The 23,989-nt window shown below is 40.0% G+C and overlaps 1 protein-coding gene across 18 annotated transcripts in view; it reads right to left on the bottom strand.

Annotated features, from left to right (window-relative positions):
* DIS3L2 (DIS3 like 3'-5' exoribonuclease 2) overlaps positions 1–23,989 on the bottom strand; it is a 385,922-nt gene that overhangs the window by 263,207 nt on the left and 98,726 nt on the right. For all 18 annotated transcript variants that reach the window (XR_013519159.1, XR_004744905.3, XR_013519158.1 and 15 more), the window contains one exon: positions 3,927–4,161. Coding sequence is in view for 13 of the 18 variants with exons in the window: in XM_054258039.2 (XP_054114014.1) it covers positions 3,927–4,161 (235 nt within the window). In the remaining 5 variants the exon portion in view is untranslated. The remainder of the gene's footprint in view (positions 1–3,926; positions 4,162–23,989) is intronic.

Below are 23,989 nucleotides of genomic sequence, written 5' to 3'. Positions count from 1 at the left end.
CTAAGTACCCACAATTAAAGATTTAAAATTTTTTTTAAAAATTCCCACTGTATCTTTCTGTTTAACATAGGTCTGCACAAGGCTTCACTTTGTTTTTTTAAATCAGATTTTTAAGGCTTGGCACAAAACACTGCGCCAAAATTGTGGTTGATGAGAAATTACTATATATTTAATTTTAAATACAATTTCTGAAGCAAACACGGTCTTCTAGTTATATTAATCATCATTATACACAGTGAAGAGCTATATATATAGGGAAAAGAAGAAATGTATGCTGAGAAAAAAGAAGGGTTGCCAAACCTGAGAAAGGGTTCCTGGAGTTTCAGTAACCCCAAAGTGTCATGGGAATAATCATATGGGTCTGTTTTTCTCAGCAGAAGGGGAGTACAGTTACTTTTTATTCAAGGAAAGAGTATTTAAACCTCAGCACTGAAAGGGCCTGTCTTGAAAGGAGATCAATCTTAAGTGGGAAAAATGGGGTCTTCATGGCTCCCAAAGGTGACCTGAGCAGGCCCCAGATGTAACAGACAGAAAACTCTCAGAGGGAATTAAGGACTCCATGTAGATTCTCCTCTTCAGAAACAGCTGAAGTTGGCCAGGAGATAGAATTAAAAGAGTCATTACATCTGCACTTTAAACCCATGCTCACTCATCAGGGTATAGGCAGAGGCTTGTCTCTAGACCAGAAAACTAAAAAATATCTCTGGAAGACCCTCCTGGGATACAAAGCAGGAAATGTACATCACAGCCTGATTAGGTCACCATCACCAAGATTCAGAGGCCAAATCTGTTCTTAAAATTCCTGGTGATGAAACAGAACTACTATATCACTTAACCATGGTTATTTCTTCCCTTTGGAGTTTGCTAACCTTGCCAACTGTTATCCAAACTTTTTTGGTTTGAATAGCTAGAATTACAGGTGCACCCAGCCAAACATTTTAAAGCCATTTATGCATTTGATACCAAGAAAATTTTAATTGGTTGTCCCTAACCTCCACACAAATGCGAAGTTTCTATGCTAACAACAAAGCTACTGCTCGTAAAGTGGTAAAAGTTCAATCTCAAGGGGCTGTGGGGACTGGAACTCTAAAAGGGGCCCACATCTTTGGCTCACTCTGTCTCAGGGGCTGAGGATAATACAGACCTGTGCCATCATCCTCAAAAAAACTACTATATGAGTGTCTATAGAGATGTTTCTCTTAATGCAATGACAGGCACTTGCTACAGACAATGGAAGCAATTGCTCTCTTACCAGAGAAACTGGTAGTTATCACAAAGATATAACTATTTCCTTGGCAAATAGGTATATGCTATAAATGCACATGCAATACTAAAGCAAAAACAAACAAAAAACACTTTTGAACACAAGCATGAACTAGGATTAATCATCCACTTGCAAGTACAACACAAAGCAAAGAACCTTTCTAGAAGTCTTCGGAAAAGTTCATGATATTCTTAAGGTTATGGTTTGTTTCAATAACAAATTTCGAAACCCTAAATGGTGCAAAAAGTACTAACATCCTAACAGTAACCAGATTTTTGTATTATCCCAAGTAAGAAAAGCTGGTTAAAATATCCTTAAAAATGCTGCGATTTCTAAAAGAGCAAATTGTAATTTTCCTAAATATCAAGAGGGCAAGAAATGAGAAACAGCCATGTGGTTTCACAAACTCTCTATTTAGAGGCTAGCAGGAAACAGAAATCTGTACCAGATACTGAGGGAAGGATTAAGGCTGTTCCCTCAGTCAGGGCTACTAACGAAGTAATATAAATAACAGTGGGCTAGGAAGGATGCAAAAACAATAAGGAAAGAAACATGCATATGCTGGGCTTGTAATATACTCAGTGATATTATTTGTAAGAAAGAGGGAAGGGCTAGGCATGGTGGCTCACACCTGTAATCCCAGTGTTTTGGAAGGCCAAAGCAGGAGCATCACTTGAGGCCGTGAGTTCAAGACTAGCCCTGGTCTCTATTTTTTAATAGAGACCTTGTCTCTATTAAAAAATAGTAAGAACAACTAATTATCTGGGTATAGTGATGCACACCTGTAGTCCCAGCTACTCAGGAGGCTGAGGCAGGAAGACTGACTGGGCCCAGGAGGTTAAGGCTGCAGTGAGCTATGATCACACTACACTCCAGCCTGGGTGAAAAAGTGAGACCCTGTCTCAAAAGGGATGTAGAGGGAGAATTACAATAGAGCGTGAATCAAGAGGAGGTATAGCATCAAGTTTCCCAAAACTCTGGGTTGGATGCTAACAAAGTAAACTGTTAGCATCCAACCCAGGCATCAATCCTGCCGTCAATTCCATCTATCAGTATTTCCTTGTCCTTGTATTTGTACCAACCACTAATGAGAGATCAATATTCCTATCACTTCACTTGGAGCCCAGAGGAAAAGAGGCTGCTGAGATCTGCCAAGCCTATCACCAGAGCTGGGTTTCCACGAAGAAGTTTTAAGCCAAATACTCAATATGCTTTAAAGTGTTCCTTTGCCTGTCTTTATCCTCTAAATGTCTCTCTTCCTTGCTGATCTTGTTAATGAAGGATTTGGCTACTTAGAGTACTGGTTATTTGCTACTCTTCTCACTGAAAATACATGACTCATAGTACTGATGTGATTATGATAATACACATTTACTTTAAGAAGAGGGTCACAGTATTCAACTATTTTTAGTTGAAAAGAAAGTAGAAAAATCGCAGGAATGAAATGTCAAGAAATAGCATCCAAAAGGAACTGGCTGAGCTCTGAACAGAAACCACTAGTTATCTAAGCATGTCCCAAAACAGAAGGAACTTGGGTACTCTGAAGTCGGTGATACCTGGAGGGCCCAAAGCAGTACCTGACAGAGGAAGTAGTAGCTTCTTCAGTCAAGAAGAATTTCAAAGTTGGAAAGTCCTTCTGAATGAGGAGTATTAACACCAAAAAGGACACATTCTGTCAAAAAATCCTTTCTTTCCCAGATCACTACCTCATGAGCAATGGAGAAAAGCAGAGTCATCCTTCTGCAGTCATTTTCTGAAAATGCCTTCTGCTTTCTTTACGCTGTAGGGACATATGCTCACCAGTCTCTAAACAAGTTGTCTGCTGAACATCTTCCTTTAGTAATCTTCTGGCATTTCTCCTAGCCCTTTGTGGGAACTGTGCCAGAAACAACTTCTTGATAACAAAGCTCATTATCTAGTCAGCCTGGCCAGGTCAGAGTTGGTTGGTTTCCATTAATAGTATACATAAAATTCAATTTGGCTAGAAAATATACTCCTTCTATATAGAATCTCTTTGAGATCTCATATTGAAATATTCAAATTATACTTAATACTTTCCCTTAAGTCTCCTAGAATGTGGTCAGGTAGGGTCCATGGTCACAGCTCTCATGTGTTTACAATTGCTTTTTTCCTGCATCCAGAGGACCCATGGCTTAGATTTCAATTAGAGAAAACAAGACTGGCTTTTTAAAAGGCTTACAATCAAAATACTTTCTGAGGTTATCTGTTTATAAAATTTTGGGTGATCCATGCCCACCAGAAATGACAAAAATATTTTTAAAAGATATTTAAAGTAAAACACAGTAAAATAAAATACTTTTTCACAAGAATTTTACATACCAGTTTAATTCTGTTCACATCAGCCAGAGGATTGGGTCTATCACAAGAGATATCAAGGTTAACCAGCAACACAGCTCAAGCCTATCAGGAATGTGGTAACTGCAACTACTGCCCACACAAACCGCTGGTAGTTCTTTCATCCCCTCTTTCACAACCAGCAGCTAAACCTGTCAAAGATGCCCTTTTCTAAAAGCTGCCACAGGTCAAAACTTAGAACTATATCAACTGCATTGTGTTATTTACTCTGTAGCAGAGAGAGAATTCTAATATTTAATCAGCGTACTTAAAAAAAAAAAAAGTCAGACGATAGTCCAGTACTCACCTTTTTCAGAAACACAAACTGAGAGTTTCTTAACACCATCAACCAGCACATTTTGTATGATGCCATGTCCATCTTCTGAGTCGCTGCCATCAAACTGAGCCTCTATAATGACATCAGGACTGTCATTACAGCTTTTCAGGGACTGCTGTGGGAGATGGTGTCCACAGAGCTCCTCAGGGAGATCTGATTCATAGGTACCTTCTGTTTCTTTATCATTGTTCTCTGGTTTAACTACCTGAAGAAAATAGAAAAATTCTGCTAAATCACTGGGAGAAAAAAAAAGAGCAAATTTTTCTTTTCTAGGGAAGAAACCGCATTGGACACTCATCACGTAGTTCAAAAAAGAATCTTTATTTTCCAAAAGCACAGACCACCTAATGCACATAATCAATCCAGCAAAGCCAGAAAGACACTCAGCTCTTCAAGATGCCCCAAATTAATGCCTTATCCACTTCTCATATTTCTGAGCTACCTTTTCATCCTCTCTCCCCAAAGGCCCTGAACACCAGAAGCAGTAACATGTTGCTTCATAAAGGTTCACCATACAGGAACAATTAGTAAGTCAGGGAATGATAAAAAGAACTCAACAAAGTATGCCACAGTGTTCCCAAAGGAAACCACAAGAACACAAGATGAGGTGGAAGAAAAACAAAATTAAGTGTGAATAAGAGTTTATAAAATGTTCTCATAAAAATATAAAGCTTTACTCAAGAGGCCGAGGTGGGAGGATTACTTGAGCCCAGTAGGCACACGTTGCAGTGAGTTGAGATTGCGCCTACTGCCTAGGCAACAGAGCGAGACCCTGTCTCCAAAAATAAATAAGCTTTAACTCCCCATTTTGTGACCTGAAATCAATATATAAAGCACATACACTGATGGACATTTGCACTACAATATTAATGAAGCAAGTAGAGGGAAAAAAATCCAGGCCAGATGCAGTGACTCACACCTGTAATCTCAGCACTATGGGAGGCCACGGCAGGAGTTTAAGACCAGCCTGGGTAACATATTGAGACCTTGTCTCTACAAAAAATTTAAAAATCAACCAGGCATACAGGGGGCACCTGCAGTCCTAGCTACTTGGGAGGCTGAAGTGGGAAGATCACTTGAGCCTAGGAGTTACAGTGAGCTATGATCATGCCACAGCACTCCAGCCTAGGTGATAAACAGATATTCTGTCTCTAAAAAATTTAAAAATAAAATAAAAAACCAACCCACATACTAATCCATTTCATGAGTTTGTCACATACAGCATTCTGATATCTATGGGCTCTATATCAAAACAACCAGGTGTTACTGAGTCACTGAAAAAAACTGTGACCCTACATGTAAATCTGCCCATCCAACATTAGCAAAAAAGACAGCAGCAGATTTTGTAGGTTCTGGATGGTACTTGAACACCACATCCTTTTTAAGAATCTATTTCTAGATGAGATTTCTATGTGCAATTTAAACATATAAAACTTAAATGATCACACACGTATATATAAATATAAAAAAATGAATTTGATCACTACTTATAAACATTCCTTTTATTCTTTCAAACAAATGTTGGAATGCCCACCTCGTGCCAGGCACAGTCATGAGTCCTACTTCCTAGTGGGGAGACAAATGGTGAACAATTTACTCATTCAACAAGTCATTATGGAGTCGCTTTCATGGTGCCAGAAATTGTTCTAGGTGCCAAGGACAGAACACTGAACACAATCAAAAGTTGACTTGTGAGAAACGCCATTAAATGTATTGAGAAAATGAGAAAGCTGATGAGGTAAATGAGAGAATAATAGAGAGAATGTGGCCAGTTTATCAGTAGGGTGGTTAAGGAATATCGCTCAGAAGAAGCAGCATTTGAGCAGAGACCTGAATGAAGTGAGTGAGCTCTAGCAGTTTCACCATATGTTAAATTTGATAGGTCTAATGTTCTAATTAAAAGTCACACAAAGATCATGCTTAGTGAAAGAGCTTCACCTTATACAAGAAAGAAAAAGTTATTAAATCTTTCCTAAAACATTTTAATGCAGTAGGTTCAATTAACCTAACCATCCCTAGACAATTAATATTATAATATCCACTCAGAAAACAAAAATAAAATATTACAAAGATATTAACGATCAGAATAAACATAAGAATATATCCTCAATTTATAAAAGTTCACTCCATAAAAACATAGTTAATAGAAACACTTGTAAACAATCCTTTATTCTTTTAAGCAAAATTGTGCTCAAACTTTTGAGCAAAAGTTTAAGGAATTTTTTAAAAAACTTGGTTCCCAATCCCTGAGTACATTTAATGAAAAAAAATTTTTTTTTGCTGTGTTTTGACTCTTGCCAGCTTCATACATTCATCTGTCCATTCATCTGTCCATGAGAAGTTAGAAACAGATATGTCTCCCTCTTTTTAAAACTGCAAAAAGTTTCTACTGGCTAGGCCAGTGATCTCCAAAAAGATTCCCTTAGGCCCCTTTCTGCAAGAGCTCATGTGAGTGAAGCTACAGCTAGGGCACTGACCCACAGGTTGAACATCCCTAATCTGAAAATCCAAACGGTCTAAAATCTGAAACTTTTTGAGCATCAGCATGACACTCAAAAGATAGGCTCAGTGGAGCATTTCAGATTTCAGATTTTAGGATTTCGGATGCTGAACTGGTATAATGTAAATATTCCAAAACCTAGAAAACATTGAAAACCCAAAAACACTTCTGGTCTCAAAAAGGACATTATTTTGGATAAGAATTTCTTATTTTGGATAAGGAATACTCAGCCTATACAATTTAAAATGAGCTCTCCTGTCTGTTCTTCTGCTTTACCACATTAAGTCTTGTTTTCATAACTGACCAAAGAAGATCATTCAAAAATTAGAAAATATACTGACAAGTTATGGAAGAAAAAGAATTTGATATCACTCAAATCAACAAATTCATTCAATTTCTTCAAATGTCCCTGGTACATTCAGAAATATTTAGGAACATCTGCCCCTGATCATCCTCAAAGAACCAATACAACCTTGGGTACTGTCAGAGCAGCCCAAGCACAGGAAGAAGGTGCAGGGGTATACCACACCCTATGTCTAAAGCATGGTGGCTACAGTACAATCTCTGGTTTATTGGTGTTTCCTGTATTATCCCCACAAATACTTTATCTCAGAGAGAGGAGTTCTAGGCAAGTGGTAAAAGAAAACTGACAGGCTGCAGTTGGACTAGTAGGTAAAAGGTAGTCTCCTAGAAAGACATTATGGGCTAGGCACAGTGGCTCATGCCTGTAATCCCAGCACTTTGGGAGGCCAAATTGGGAGATCACTTGAAGTCAGGAGTTCAAGACCAGCCTGGCCAACATGATGAAACCCTGTCTCTATTAAAAATATGAAAATTAGCTGGGCATAGTGGTGCACGCCTGTAATCCCAGCTACTCAGGAGGCTGAGGCAAGAGAATCACTTGAGCCTAGGGGGCAGAGGTTGCAGTGAGCTGGGATCACTGCCACTGCATTCCAGCCTGGGCAGCAAAGCAAGACTAAAAAAGAAAAGAAAAAAAAGGAAGACATTATGCAAAGAGCTCAGGCCTTTAGTTTCTGTTATATATTTATTTCCACCACTAATGGCTTCACAAAGGATTTGGTTCCTACCAACCATGGAGAAACCATCACAGGAATCAGAATTGTGACTTTGTTATACAATCTGCAGGCTGAACTTTCTCACAGTAAAAGGTCTTTCTCTGCATGTATGTATATATATGGGAGGAGTATAAACTGTAATCAGCATGATTATGCCTGCCTACTTATTAATTATTCTTTGGCTCATGCATACAAAGTTTAAGAAGAGAATGGGAAGAGAAGGTGACATGCTTTGGCTGCGCCCCTACCCAAATCTCATCTTGCATTGTAGGTCCCACAATTAACACATGTCATGGGAGGAACCTGGTGTGAGGTAATTAAATCATGAGGCACGTCTTTCACATGCTGTTTGTTCTTGTGATAGTGAACAAGTCTCACGTGATCTGATGGTTTTATAAAGGGGAGTTTCCCTGAACAAGTTCTCTTCTCTTGTAAGCTACCATGTGAAACATGTCTTTCACCTTCGGCGGTGACTGGAAGACCTCCCCAGTCACATGGAATTATGAGTCCATTAAACTTCTTTTTTTCTTTTTTTTGAGACGGAGTTTCGCTCTTGTTACCCAGGCTGGAGTGCAATAACGTGATCTCGGCTCACCGCAACCTCCGCCTCCTGGGATCAGGCAATTCTCCTGCCTCAGCCTCCCGAGTAGCTGGGATTACAGGCACGCGCCACCATGCCCAGCTAAATTTTTGTATTTTTAGTAGAGACGGGGTTTCACCATGTTGACCAGGATGGTCTTGATCTCTTCACCTCATGATCCTCCCGCCTCAGCCTCCCAAAGTGCTGGGATTACAGGCGTGAGCCACCACGCCCGGCCCATTAAACTCCTTTATTTTGTAAATTGCCCAGTCTTGGGTAGGGCTTTATCAACAGCATGAAAATGGACTAATACAGAAGATCAGTGGAACAATAACCGGAGTACGGCAAGCTTAACTGTAGAGCACATTCAAAAACTAACCTAGATCTGACTTTGTGATGATCTTCGTGGTTTAAATTAACTATACTAAACAATTAGTGTTTTAGGTGCTAAATTCACTTTTGACTTACTAAACCAAAAAAAAAAAAAATGCTATAAGGCAGCAGTCCCCAACATTTTCAGCACCAGGGACTGGCTTTGTGGAAGACAATTTTTCCACAGACCAGAGGTGCGGGGGGGTGTTTTGGGATGAAACTGCTCCATCTCAGATCATCAAGCATCTCACAAAAGAGGACATGCTCCTATGAGAATCTAATGCCCCTGCTGATCTGACCGGAGGCAGAGCTCGGGCAGGAATGCTCACTTGGCCACTGCTCACCTCCTGCTGTGTGGCCCAGTCTCTAACAGACCAGTACCAGTCCATGACCCAAGGGTAGGAAACCCTTGAAGTAACAGGACTAAATAAATTAAGTCATTCAAAACTTTGCAATTAAAATATAAATTAATATGCTACATTTTTTTTTTTTTTTTTTTTTTTTTTTGAGACAGAGTCTTGCTCTGTCACCAGGCTTGAGTACAGTGGTGCAATCTCAGCTCACTGCAACCTCCGCCTCCTGGGTTCAAGCGATTCTTCTGCTTCAGCCTCCGGACTAGCTAGGACCACAGGCACATGCCACCATGCCTGGCTAATTTTTTTATATTTTTAGTAGAGACGGGGTTTTACCATGTTGGCCAGGATGGTTTTGATCTCTTGATCTCGTGATCCGCCCACCTTGGGCTTCCAAAGTGCTGGGATTACAGGCGTGAGCCGCCACTCCTGGCCAATATGTTACTTCTTTAAAGCATTTTATTATGTGTTATTATCCTAAGACACATAAGAAAAGAACAAGAGGTATGGGGGAAAAAGATTATCATGAGATCACAGGACTCAAAACCTATGTACTCTCTAACCATTCCATATTGCATATTGGTCAAAAGTAAGGGTATGGGACACCTTAGAGAAATGGCTAATTCAAATCTGGAGCAGGAAATAGACAAGACAAACCTGGAACCTCTTGTCATACTGGGAAAACAAGACAGCTATCAATGGTTACTAGGGTCTTGTCTAAAGGACACAGGAAGTATCATAAAAGGACTCTCTCTGGTCAACCATGGAGAATTCTACGCATTTATTCTACTTGGTCTGTACAAACTGTACCTCAAGGTAACCAAGTAATTGATGAGGTAAAGTTTTTCTTTATAGAAGAGTTTCACCTAATTAAATTAGGAAAGGGAACAAAAAAAGGCTTTCTGTATCACCATTTTGCCATCCCCACTGAAATAATGGATTCAGGTAATGATCATCAATGATTGCAAAAACCAGTAAGTCATAAGTTGATGAAGAGGAAGTTTTATAATGGATGAACATTTTATAATGGATAGACCAGAGAGGCAATAATAATGGATGGATGTTTTATAATGGGTGGACCAGAGTTTTATAATGAATGGATAAGAGAGGCAATACCTGAACCCACTGATCAATATGCATTATGCTGAGTTACTGCAATAACTGATCTCTTGATTTCCATTTTGGACAAATAAAGTTAAAGCAATCCTTTTTTTTTTTTTTTTTTTTTGAGACAGTCTCACTCTGTCGCCCAGACTGGAGTGCAATGGCATGATCTCAGCTCACTGTAACTTCCGCCTCCCAGGTTCAAGCGATTCTCCTGCTGTAGCCTTGAGAGCAATCCTTTTAAAACACAAATCAGATCATGTCATTCTCCCACAACCACTTCCCAATCTCCTTCCAATGCTGTGCCACAAGGCCCTATCAAGACTATTCAGATCTATTTTTCTATCCTCACGTCCTACAATTTCTTCTTTTGCAAATGACGCTCCAAAACTAGAGACCTTCTTGCTCTTCCTACAATACTACAACTTTCCATCTTAGGGCTTTTTCACTTGCTATCCTTCTATCTGGAAAGCTCTCTAGAATACAGGTTTCATGAACATAGAGCTATCTATTCTATTCACTGCTGTATTCTGAGTTGAGAACAGCATTTAGTAGCCACTCAAATATGCTAACAGAATCAATAAATATGACAATTAATTAGAAAACGACTTGTTCAGAATCTATCTTTCCCAATAAATTCCATGAAGTGCCCATGGCTAGGCCTGGCACACAGTAGTACTCAATTGTCTTTCAAATAAAGAGCCAGACATAGCACACTGTACCTAATATCTCCACATATCTAAAACCTATCCATTTCTCAAGACCTACTCCAAAAAGCATGAATTTTCTATAATCCAAAATCTACCACATAATCTTGCCAGTTCCTCTCTATCTCCCTGCCTGCCCAGGCAAGAATAATTTCTCTTTCTTTGAAGTCCCAAAGCAATTTATCTATACCTCTTCTTTAGCACTTCTCAATTTCTTTACTACATTAGTGTTATCTAAGCTTATGATTATCTCACCTGTTAAGACTATCTGCTCACCAATTATGTTTTATACATTTTTGTGTATTCTACAGAAACTTGCATAATCAAACTACTCAATGTTTGATGAATAAATGGGCAAATGGGTTCAAGAAGAAAGAAATGAACATAAGAAATTATCAAGATGCAAGAGCTTTCAGAAAAGTTCTCAGGCACAAGTGTATGTGGGTTGGAAACTAGTAGCCCAATTTTCCTTGAATCTATAAAGTAAGAGGTTTTCTTCCATGGGGTTTTCTTTGAAAGAGTTAAGGAGTCTAAATCAGTGGTTCTCAACTTTGAAAGTAGCAGATCCCTCTGAGAATCAGATGAAAGCTGTAAATCGTTCCTCCACAGGGGAAAAAAAAAAGGCTTATCTACAAATAGATAGAAAATACTCGAGACTGGGTATGGTGGCTCACGCCTGTAATCCAAGCACTTTGGGAGGCCGAGGTGGGAGGATCACCTGAGGTCAGGAGTTCAAGACCAGCCTGGCCAAAATGGCAAAACCCCATCTCTACTAAAAATACAAAAATTACCCAGGTGTGGTGGTGCATGCCTGTAGTCCCAGCTACTTGGGAGGCTGAGAAAGGAGAATTACTTGAACCCGGGAGGCAGAGGTTGCAGTGAGCCGACATCATGCCACCGCACTCCAGCGTGAATGACAGAGCAAGACTCCATCTCAAAAAAATAATAATAATAAAAAGAAAATACTCTATAAGAAAGTACAGTAAAGGGCCTGGTGCTAAAGGATACCAGTTCAGGCTGGCCAATATTGTGTAGAACTCCAGGCTCAGAGTGAAAGAAGGGGTCCTAAGGATAGTGGATATATTACTGATATGGTTAATTGAGGACTCTTTTAATTCCTCTGGTTTCTCCATAGACCTGTGAGGGTGGGGCAGCTGACTGTACTTATTACCTGAGCACATGCTGCAAATGGGATTATTTCTCTCATGGAGATTCAGTCTAGGCTCTGGAGGACAGGACAAAAACAGACTAGTGAAAGACTCAAATCACTGGATCATACAGAACTTTTTCACTCTCAGTTTTTCCATGAACAGGGTGGGATGGGCATCACATAAGCCTTGCTAATAAAAATATGCAGTCAAACTACAGACAGATATCAACTGAGGAGTACTGATATGAAATAAATGGCATTTGCAGCCACTAAAAACGCTCTAGACACAGCACATTACAATACTTATTTTAATTTATTTGACCCTCCCCCTACTCCCAAACACATACACAGAGAAACTTGTGTCAGATACACCCCGAAGTTAGTTTTACCAAGGACATACCTGTAATTTACCTACTGTTTTGTTTTGAAAGGTAAAACTGGACAAGAGGAGTGATATGGCAGTGTGCTGAAAGGAAAAGGTCAGCCTTTCTCCATCAGGCAGAATTCCTAATGCTCTGGAAGACAGAGAACAGCAACCTGGCCTCTACAGCAGGACCCATGGTGGGGCAGTGGGTAGGGGTGCACCTGGAGAAACCATGAGGGATGGATGAAACTGAGGGGAAGCTGTGAGAGGCTCATCACTAAAAGGAATAGACCTAAGCCCAGAATCCTGAGTTCAGAGACACAAGAGAAGAAAAGACACCCTTCTGGAAAAGTAGGCTGGGTGTAGTATGACGTCTGCACTTTAAGGGGAACACAAGCCCTGTGTTGGCAGAAGAATGGCAAAATGCCTTGTAGCATCCTCCTTCACAGATAAGAACATTTGCTGGGTCAGCGACACTATGCAATAGTGGGAGTGGAAAATAGCTAAGGAAGATGTAATCTAAAAAGCCAGCAGAATTTCAGAAAACATGAGAAAATAGGTTGGGAAATGTTTTAAACATACACAAAAAACACTGCCACAAAAGAAAAATAATGATAAACTTCAACTCTATTAAAACTTCTTTTTATTCTAAGATATCATAAAAGAAATGTTAAAAGGCAAGCCACAGAAGTGCTCATACTCAGAATATATAAAGAACTATAGATCAATAAAAGACAAATAATCCAATAGAAAAATGGAAGAAAAGGTTTAAAATACTTCTCAAAATAGAGATGCCAAGTAGCAATAAAAATGGAAAGGTGCTCTGCCTCATTAGTCAGAGATATTAAAGCCACAGTGAGATATCACTACAAACCCACAGATGGGCAAAACCCAAATATCTGATAATACCAAACACTAGCAAGAACACATAGCAGTACATATCTAGTGTGAATGGTAACTGGTCCAGCCCTTTGCAGAAGAGATCGGGACTATGAAGGTAAGTAGAAAGCAGATCCACTGGACTCCTGAGCCCTGTCTCCTTCAGGATTCTGACAGATGTACATGTAAAAGAGATATTTAAGCTCAGAAAGAACATATGCAAAAGCAAACAGATAAGAACATGCAAATTCTCCTTTAGGTATGACAAAAAAATCATGAAAACATACAACAAGAGTGAGAAAGGAAGATGAAGGACCAGATATCAAGAGCCCTAAATGCCAGCTTAGTGAATTGGGCCTTTATTATCAAGTTAGTGAAGTGGGAAAGCAGAGTGGAGTGGTTCAGAGCACAAACTCTAGGGTCAACACAACTGGCCTGAGTCATGGCTCTGCATATTCCTGCAATGCCACCTTGGAAAAGTTACTTAGTTTCCTTGAATCTCAATTTCATTATCTGCAAAATGGGGACAAGAGTGTCTAATATATTACAACTATTGTGGGAACTAAAGTAATATATAAAAAACTTTTAGCACAGGTGCCTGAACATGGAGCTTAAGAAGTGGAGGATTTAATAATAACAATACACTCAATCAGGAGCCTTTAAATCCTGAAGAACAACCTGAAGCAAGGGGAAGGGGAAGGAAGGGTCAAATATAATTTAAGACCCTGAACTCAGACAACAGAAACAGAGAAGTTAGGAGCAGCTACATACAAGGAAACAAATACAGCCTTCAGATGACTCAAGAAGCTCAAGATAATAAGGAACATCCAGGCAGCAGCTGGAAATGTAGGTCTGGAGACTAGAAGAGTGTCTTGAAGGACAGAAATCCAGATTAGGGAGTTACCCACAATATGGGTTGGCAGTTAAGCAAAGATGACTCGGTGCCAAGGGTCTACTGAAAAGAGAACCTGAGGATAAAGCCCTGGGGGAAGGCTCAAATCAAGGGGTTTCAACAAGGAACAGGAGTGAATGAAGTAGAGAGAATTTAAACATAACTATGGATACGGGAATCACAACAAACACTGAAGTTTTTATTATGAATCTTCACATTCTATTGCACAATCGCCCCTGTGCTTTTATAGATATTAACCGTTCTGATCCATCCGATGACCCTGGGTGATGAACAGAAGAATGAGAATCTCCATCTCACAGAGGAGGAAATGAGTTCGGACATGTCACAGTCTCACAGCTCCTAAATGGCAGAGTTGTAACAGGCATATAGGTCTAGGGCTTTAAATCCAATTCTCTTGGTCCTGGACACTGGATGAGATCATCCATGGGAGTTGAAAACAAATAGATTCAGAGTGAGCTTCACCCATACAGCTCTACCCTGACACGCATTGCAAGAAATGCCTCTGAACCTTTTGTTGGCCTAACAAATCATCAAAATTCAAGACCCAGCTCTTCTGTGAATGTTTCTCTGCTAACTTCCCTCTCTACACAAATGTTATGTTGCCTTCCTCTGCAGCACTGCTAGTCCTTAGCTATTCTTTCACTATGAGGTTCCTCGGCCAGGTATGGTGGTTCAAGCTGTAATCTCAGAGCTTTTTGAGGCTGAGGCAGGCGCACCACTTGAGCTCAAGAGTTCAAGACCTGCCTGGGCAATGTGGCAAAACTCCACCTCTATCAAAAATTAAAAATTAACCAGGTGTGGTGGCATGTGCCTGTGGTCCCAGCTACTTGGGAGGTTGAGGTAGAAGAATCGCTAGGACCCAGAAAGTCAAGGCTGCAGTGAGCCAAGATCACATCACTGTATTCCAGCCTGGGTGACAAAGCAAAACTCTTGATGGGGCTATATTCCATTTATTTGTCTGCATATTTTTTTCTTCCAACAGACAGTAAACCACATTACATGCACGTTTATATTTCCGAGAGTCTCCCACAATGCTTGGCACATAGAATGTGTTCAGTAATACTGATTCTCTTTTCTGTTCTTCTGAGGATAATGAGAAAACTTGAATCAGTTCTAAAAAGAAGCATTTGCAAAAAATAACAACAAATAAATACTAAACACCAAGAGCCAGATAAATTAAAACGCATGTCCATAAAATACTACATGATACTGCAATGTCCTCCATTAACACAATGTGTCTGGAAACCAGAAAATAGTCAACAATTATTTTATCAAAATTAAAACATTACTGTAAGAGGTACAAGATAAATAAATGCAAATAAGTAAAATTGGAAGACATTGAAATAAATGCATTTTTCTAAAATAATTCTACACTTTCATACCTAAATTATAACTCTAGTTTTCAATATAAATGCAAATATAACCATAAAGTTAACTGCTCCCCAAATTGAAAACAAGTGTCTTAGCAAAAAAAGTCACAAATGTCCAGATGAAGAAAAGAAAGCCTAGATAGGGCAACACCTCAGAGAGACATTTCCTGATCTTTCCAGAGCTGTGAAGGAGCAATCTGTCACTCAGAAAGCAGGAAAACTTGCCCATGCTGTGTAGTAAGTTAGATCAACTGCAAACAGCAGTTCAAACCTACAGATCTAGAGAAGGAACTGGTCACTTCAAAACTGTTCGATGTGCATTTGGTTTTTCTTCCCTTCCTTTTAAAATCAATATATTGTAATTCAAAATTGAAGAGTAAACAGAAAAAGTCCCTGTAACCAAAAAATACAAATGTAATCCTAAATAAAAGTGCCAGGTAACCTTTCCATTACACTGGTTCATCTGAGCTCCAAGCATGAAACATTTCATAGCTTCCCTGTTTACTGATATAGAAAAAACCTTTCCTTGAGCACAAAGACCACCTTTGAAGAGTGTTGTTTTAAATCTTATAAAAATAGCAAGTCTATATTAGCACTGGAAAATTTGGTTACAGCAAATAAATCCTATTACATTCTCCTTGGGCAGGGGGTTGCTATCAACTTGATATAATGGAGTTTTTCCAAAAGATTCACATACACCTATGTCCACAGACACTTTCTGCCGAAAGGGCTTCAGAACTGTGTCCACTGACACTTTCTGCACAGGAAATAATGCTCTATCCATCCCACTACCTGAGCCTCCAATTCAGAGCTAACACATGTCAGGAAGTCCAGTGAAGAGCTGTTTTTCATTTCTTGGCTCCCCTGGCTAGGCTTAAGTGACAGCACTCACTTGCCATACATGTTTTAACATACTTTCAAATCCCTTAATGGTGCACTCGGGACAAAGGATAATACACTATTCAGGAAATACCTTGAAGCCAAGAAAACCAATTGATATTTCCACAGGGAGCTCTTGACAAGGCTTGCCAATAAGCTTTTCATTATAAAATGTAATTATGGGCACTATCGCTTAAAAGACATATTTAAAAACATTCTCAATGGCATATTTGTTGGGAATTTCATTTGCTTAGGGTAGCTAATCCAAAGTACCTTTTATCTAATTAACAGCCAAAGAACAAACCACATCCAGTCAAGAATAGGTTTCTAACAACTTAGAACAGTAGGATCAGTCTCTCTCTTTCTGGTTCTTTGTGACACAGTACAGAAAACTATGTAACTCCCTTTAAAAATGCTAAATTCTGTTTCAACTTTTTTTTTTCCAAGATGGAGTCTTGCTCTGTCACCGAGGCTGGAGTGCAATGGCACAATCTCGGCTGACTGCAACCTCTGCCCCCCAGGTTTAAGCAATTCTCCTGCCGCTGCCTCCCAAGTACCTGGGATTACAGGCACCCGCCACCTCACCCAACTAATTTTTGTATTAGTGGTTTCACCATGTTGGCCAGGCTGGTCTCGAACTCCTGACCTCATGACCCGCCCACCTCAGCCTTCCAAAATGCTTGGATCACAGGGGTGAGCCACTGCTCCTGGTCTGTTTTAACTATTTTAAGAAAAAAGAAAACAAGACCTTGGAGAAATAATCAGCACCTGTCAAGAAGCCCTCCTCTATGCAGATGTGGCTTGGACTACAGGAAAAGAGGTCTAAGAGTCAGGCTTTAGGGCCTCTGGACACTGTTCCCATGAGATTACAGGGTTCAAATCAGAATTACAAGTGCCTGTAACATGTGCCCTCTCTCCTCTTTTGCATGGCCACCACAATCAACTAAAGAACCAAACCTTCCCAGAGGAGACCCAGTTCACAGAACACAGCAGGATCCAACTAGAGTTCTCTCAGTAGCAAGGTGATAAATATTTTTGATGCCAGAAATGAACAGAAAACATTAGACAATTTGACAGAATATCATACCAAGTTCTGAAGTTCAGAAACAGGAAAAAGAAAAAGGCAAGAAGCAAATCTGGGTAAACTAGAAAAGCAAGCCCTAGGAAAGAATTTCTTTTTGTTGTTGTTGTTATTTTGTTTTTGAGACAGTGTCTCGCTCTGTTGCCCAGGCGAGAGGGCAGTGGCACCATCTTAGCTCACTGCAACCTCCATCCCTAGGAAAGAATTTCTAACAGAGATAGAAGAACTGGATTTCTACTTGAACAGAGTTCACAGGAGAAATAATTATTGAATTTAGTGGAAAAACATATACGTGTGTGTGTGTGAGCACGCGTGCGTGCGTGCGTGCGTATACACACATATATATGTTGTACATGGGTGGTTGCTTTTCTTTGACTTTTACTCTTCACTGTATTTTGACTTAACTCTAAAACATCATCAGTGTATTAGTACTCCTGTATTAGCTACTAGAGACAGAAAAACCAACTTGAACTGGCTGTCTTTTATAAAATAACTTATAGCTTATGAAATTGAGACAATCTGATCAAATTGAGAGGCTCAGATGATATCCGTGGAACTGTGTGTACACACATGTGTGTATGTGCCTGTGTCTCAACTCAGCTTTCCTCAATACTAGCTCCATTATCAGGACAGCCCAAGATGCAAGGATACCACCAGTAGCTCCAGAAATACATCCCCATCCTCTTAGAGATCCCAGAAAAAAAATTAAAAACAACAAAAACAGATAAGCTATTAATTAGGGACTCTGCAAATAAGTCCCAGGACTGAGTCTGCTGGGGTTGATTTAGGTCACATGCCCACTCCTGCATCTAACACCATAGCAAGGAGGTGACCTAGAATGATAATACCTATATCTGAGGAATGTGGCCAATTTTTCAATGCTAGTAAAAGAACAAAGTTGAAGTTTCCTTAGAAATGCTCAAGTAGGGCCGGGCGCGGTGGCTCACACCTGTAATCCCAGCACTTTGGGAGGCCGAGACGGGTGGATCACAAGGTCAAGAGATTGAGACCATCCAGGTCAACATGGTGAAACCCCGTCTCTACTAAAAATACAAAAAATTAGCTGGGCATGGTGGCGCGTGCCTGTAATCCCAGCTACTCGGGAGGCTGAGGCAGGAGAATTGCCTGAGCCCAGGAGGCGGAGGTTGCAGTGAGCCGAGATTGCGCCATTGGCCATTGCACTCCAGCCTGGGTAACAAGAGCAAAACTCCGTCTCAAAAAAAAAAAAAAAAAGAAATGCTCAAGTAGGATTTTTAAAAGACAAGTCTCTGCATTTTTATTCATAGAATACTACACTGATAAAATAATACACAGAAGTCTACTTCTATGGATATTATTTCCAACTCCCTGCCAGAATGAAAGATTTTTCCCCTTTTAGAATCACAACAATTTTTGATAGAGAATCAAAGCTGGGATATAACATCATTCAGGAAAGAAAAAAACCTATAAAGGTTGAACAACTTGTCAAATAAAGATCATCTATATTTAAATATTTTATGTGTGGAGAGACTTAGCTGCAAGCTCTAACCTCAGATTTCATCTTAGAAACACACTTCAGTATCCTGGACCTCACTAAAAAATAAGCTCAGGCCAGACTCAGTGGCTCACACTTGTAATCCCAGCACTTTAGGAGGCCAAGGCAGGCAGATTACTTGAGGCCAGGAGAGTGGGACCAGCGTGGCCAATATGGTGAAACCCCGTTTCTAATAAAAATACAAAAATTAGCCAGGCATGGTGGTGCATGCCTGTAATGCCAGGTACTCAGGTGGCTGAGGCACGAGAATTACCTGAACCTGCGAGACAGAAGACGCAGTGAGCCGAGATCATACCACTGCACTCCAGCCTGGTGACGTCAAAAAAATAAAAATTATAAATTATAAATAACCTCAATTTGGACAAATTTCAGAAGATCAAACAGTATAATGAAAAATTTTCAGGACAAGGGAGATTCAGGACACTGATAAAACAGCCACAGTTCTGGAGCCTGAGGATATTCCATATGGTCAATTTGGTATTAAGAAATGAACTGCATTATCTGAAAGGTCAGCCAACTGGAATTACCACCCACATACATACATACACACACACACACACACACACACACACACACACACATATATAAACTTTTTTTTTTTTGGAGATACAGTTTCACTCTTGTTGCCCAGGCTGGAGTGCGATAGTGCAATCTCGAATCACTGCAACCTCCACCTCCTGGGTTCAAGTGATTCTCCTGCCTCAGCCTCCCAAGTAGCTGGGATTCCAGGTGGGTGCTATCATACCTGGCTAATTTTGTATTTTTAGTAGAGACAGGGTTTCACCATGTTGGTCAGGCTGGTCTTGAACTCCTGACCTCAAGTGATCCACCTGCCTTGGCCTCTCAAAGTGTTGTGATTACAGGTGTGAACCCGTGCACCTGGCCTGTAATTATTTATTTATTTATTTATTTATTTGAGGCAGGGTCTCGCTGTGTCACCCAGGTTGGAGTACAGTGACACAATCACAGCTCACTGCAGCCTCAACCTCCCCAGTACAGGTGATCCTCCTGCCTCACCTCCCCAAGTAGCTGGGACTATTGCATGCCACCACACCCAGCTAACTTTTGTATTTTTATTTTTAGTAGTGATAGGGTCTCACTTTGCTGCCCAGGCTGGTCTTGAACTCCTGGGCTCAAGTGATCCTCCTGCCTTGGCTTCCCGAAGTGCTGGGGTTACAGATGTGAGCTACCGCAATTGGCTCACCCTCATACATTGATGATAAAAACTGAAACCACATTTCTTCAATCAGTGGTTTCTGGCACAGTGTAAAGTACATAGTGCTAGATTTAAAAAACAGAATTCAGGTACGGCCAACTCTAAAAATCAATTTATGTCTGGTCAGGCATGGTGGCTCACATCTCTAATTTCAGCACTTTGGAAGGCCGAGGCAAGAGGATCACCTAAGATTGGGAGTTCGAGACCAGCCTGACCAACATGGAGAAACGCAGTATCTACTAAAAATACAAATCAGCCAGGCGTGGTGGCTCATGCCTATAATCCCAGGTATTTAGGAGGCTGAGGCAAGAAAATCACTTGAACATAGGAGGTGTGAGCCAAGATCACGCCATTGCACTCCAGCCTGGGCAATAAGAGCAAAACTCCACCTCAAAAAAAAAAAAAAGTCTACTAATGTCTATAATCATCCTTTCTTTCCTCTGCTGTGCAAACACAGATGAAGTGATTCACTTCTTTCACAAAAGACCAATCCTAACACATGCTTTGAATACTACGTCTTGCCCTGGGGATTTTGCTCCATGGGTAATACCTTCTCTCCCCATCTCACTGCTTCTCCTCTACAGGAAACCTTTCGCATATCAAGCACACAAATGTTCTCTATTATCTCCCATCTTTGAAAACATTCCCATATTAGTATTAGACACAGTGATTCAAGAAAAAAGGTGTTACCAGGGACAAAGAGGAACACTTTACGCTGATAAGCGGCAATGCATTAGTAAAATACAATGATTATAAATGTACATGCACCTAATAAAAAAGCTTTAAACCATATAAAGCAAAATCTGATAAAAGTAAAAGGAAACATAAATTCCCAATCATAGATATTTTCACAATTAAAGAAAGACAAAAACCAGTAAGGAAACAGAGGCCCTGAACAATGCAAGCAGCCATAACCTAAGTGGCCTTTATAGAGCATAACACTGAGCAAATGCAGAATATAAATTCAAGTGTACAGAGAATGTTCACCACAATAGACCATTTGCTGAGCCAACATGAATTTCTTTTTTTTTTTTTTTTTTTTGAGACAGAGTCTTGTTCTGTTGCCCAGGCTGGAGTGCAGTGGCACAATCTCGGCTCACTGCAAACTCCACCCCTTGATTTGAAGTGATTCTCCTGCCTAGGCCTCCTGAGTAGCTGGGATTACAGGCATGCACCACCACGTCTGGCCAATTTTTGTATTTTTAGTGGAGACAGGGTTTCACCATATTGGCCAGGCTCATCTCAAACTCCTGACCTCGTTATCCACCCATCTCGGCCTCCCAAAGTGCTGGGATTACAGGCGTGAGCCACTGCGCCTGGCCCCAATGTGAATTTCTATAGGTTTCAAAAGCTTGATATCTCTTGCAGAGTATGTCCTCTGACCATAACACAATTAAATTAGAAATGAATAGTATGATATCCTAGAAAACTTCCTAAATCTTTGAAAATTCACCTATACCACTGAAAATAAAGAATGGGTCAAATAAAAAAAATACAGAGAAAACTTTAAATTATTTTAAACTGAATATAAAAAATACAACATGCTAAAATTTGTGCAATGCATCTAAAGTAGCATCTAGAGAAAATGATATAGCTCTCAGAGCTTAAAATGGGAAAAAGGGGCTAAACTCAATTAGCCAAGCTTCACCTTTAGAAGTCTGGAGTTGGGGCCTATAAGAAGCTAATTTGACCCAAAAAAGCGGAAGGAAAGACACAGTAAATTTAGGAGAGAAAATTCAATAAAATAGAAAATCAGACCAAAAAATAGAGTAAATGAATGCAACCAAAAGTTATTACATTAAAGACACAAAATCTTCCACTAGAATGATAATGAAGAAAGAAAAATAAGGCATACAGATTACCCATAATATCTCAGAAATCAAAGAGGGGCAATCACTGGAAATCTTACAGACACTGAAAGGACAATAAACAAATATTACGAACAGCTCTATGACAATACAGTCTACATATTAGATAAAATGAGTAATTCACCTGAATGAAACAAATTACCAAGATAGATACAAGAAGAAACAGAAAATTTTAAAAGCCTTTAGTGGCTGGGCGCGGTGGCTCACGCCTGTAATCCCAACTCTTTGGGAGGCTGAGGTGGGCGGATCACGAGGTCAAGAGATCAAGATCATCCTGGCCAACATGGTGAAACCCTATCTCTACTAAAAATACAAAAATTAGCAGGGCGTGGTGGCGTGCACCTGTAGTCCCAGCTACTTGGGAAGCTGAGGCAGGAGAATTGCTTGAAACCCAGAGACAGAGGTTGCAGTGAACCGAGATCCCACCACTGCACTCCAGCCTGGCGCCTGGCGATAGAACAAGACTCTGTCTCAAAAAAAAAAAAAGAGCCTTTAGTATCTGTTATGAACAATAGAAGTGTCAAAAAAATGTAGGGTCATGTTTAAAACACTCTACATCAATAAAGAAATTTATTTATTTATTTTATTCAGGCTGGAGTGCAGTGGCACGATCTCGGCTCACTGCAACCTCCGCCTCCCAGGTTCAAGCTATTCCCCTGTCTCCGCCTCCTGAATAGCTGTAATTACAGGTGCCCACCACCACACCTGTCTAATTTTTTGTACTTTTATTAGAGATGGGGTTCGCCATGTTGGCCAGGCTAGTCTTGAACTCCTGACCTCAGGTGATCCAACCACTTTGGCCTCCCAAAAGGTGAGCATGAGCCACCGCACGAGCCACCGCACCAGGCCTCAAAAAAGAAAATTAAACTGTAATTAGACTACTAGACGCCGGGCGTGTCTCACGCCTGTAACCCCAGCACTTTAGGAGGCCAAGGTGGGCAGATCATGAGGTCAAGAGATTGAGACCATCCTGGCCAACATGGTGAAACCCCATCTCTACTAAAAACACAAAAATTAGCGGGGCGAGGTGGCACCCGCCTATAGTCCCAGCTACTCAGGAGGTCACTGCGCCCCAGCCTGGTGACAAAGTAAGAGTCCACTCCATCTCAAAAAAAAAAAACCTACAAGAAAAGAATACTCCAAGCCCACCTGCCTTCATCAGTAAATTTTATCAAACACTTAAAAAAGAAATAATACCAACCCTATTATACTCTCTCAAAATACAGAGGAAGAGGAAACATTTCCCAACTCACTTTATGAGACGAGTATTACCCTGATACCAAAACCAAAGGCATACTACCACTAAGTCACAAGTTTATATCCTGATGAGGATACATGTTAGATCTGCCAATACATTATTAGCAAATCAAACCAAGGAATAAAAGCTTAATTTACCATTTCAAAATTAATCCCTGTAATTCAACATATTAACAGGAAAAAGAAAAAATCTGTATGATCCTCTTGACATACACATTTGACACAATTCAACTTTTATTCATGATGAAAATTTCACTAAGACTATAAAGATATTTCCCCAGCTTGATAAAGGGCATCTATGAAAAACCTAAAAACAACATAATAATTAATGGGAAAGATGGAGGGCTTTCCCCACAAGATCAAGAACAAGGTAAGAATATCTCACTGCTTCTGTTCAACATCATAGTGAAGGTTTCCTGTAAAGCATGAAAAAACTAAAAGGCATACAGATTGGAACAGAAACACAAAACAGCCTTAATTCACAGGCAATATATGTGTAGAAAATCCTACAGAATCTTTAAAGATACACTAAAACTAATAACTAGGTTGAAGAACATTATAAATATACAACAGTCAGTTTCTATATACTAGCTATGAACAACTGAAAAATAAAATTAAAGGAAAAATTTCAATTATCACAGTATCAAAAACATGAATGATTTCGTAAGAAATCTAACAAAATACATGCAAAACTTATACACTGAAAACTACAAAACACTGTCAAAAGAAATTAAAGAAGACCTAAAAAAATGGAGATAAATATCTGTTCATAAATTAGGCAACTCCAATATATGCCATTTGGACCCCAAATTCGTCTACAGACTCAATGC

Source organism: Callithrix jacchus, chromosome 6 (genome assembly GCF_049354715.1).
Source record: "Callithrix jacchus isolate 240 chromosome 6, calJac240_pri, whole genome shotgun sequence".
In the NCBI taxonomy this organism is placed as follows: Eukaryota; Metazoa; Chordata; class Mammalia; order Primates; family Cebidae; genus Callithrix; species Callithrix jacchus.
Note: the sequence above shows the minus strand (reverse complement) of the source record. Positions and strands in the feature narration are given on the sequence as shown.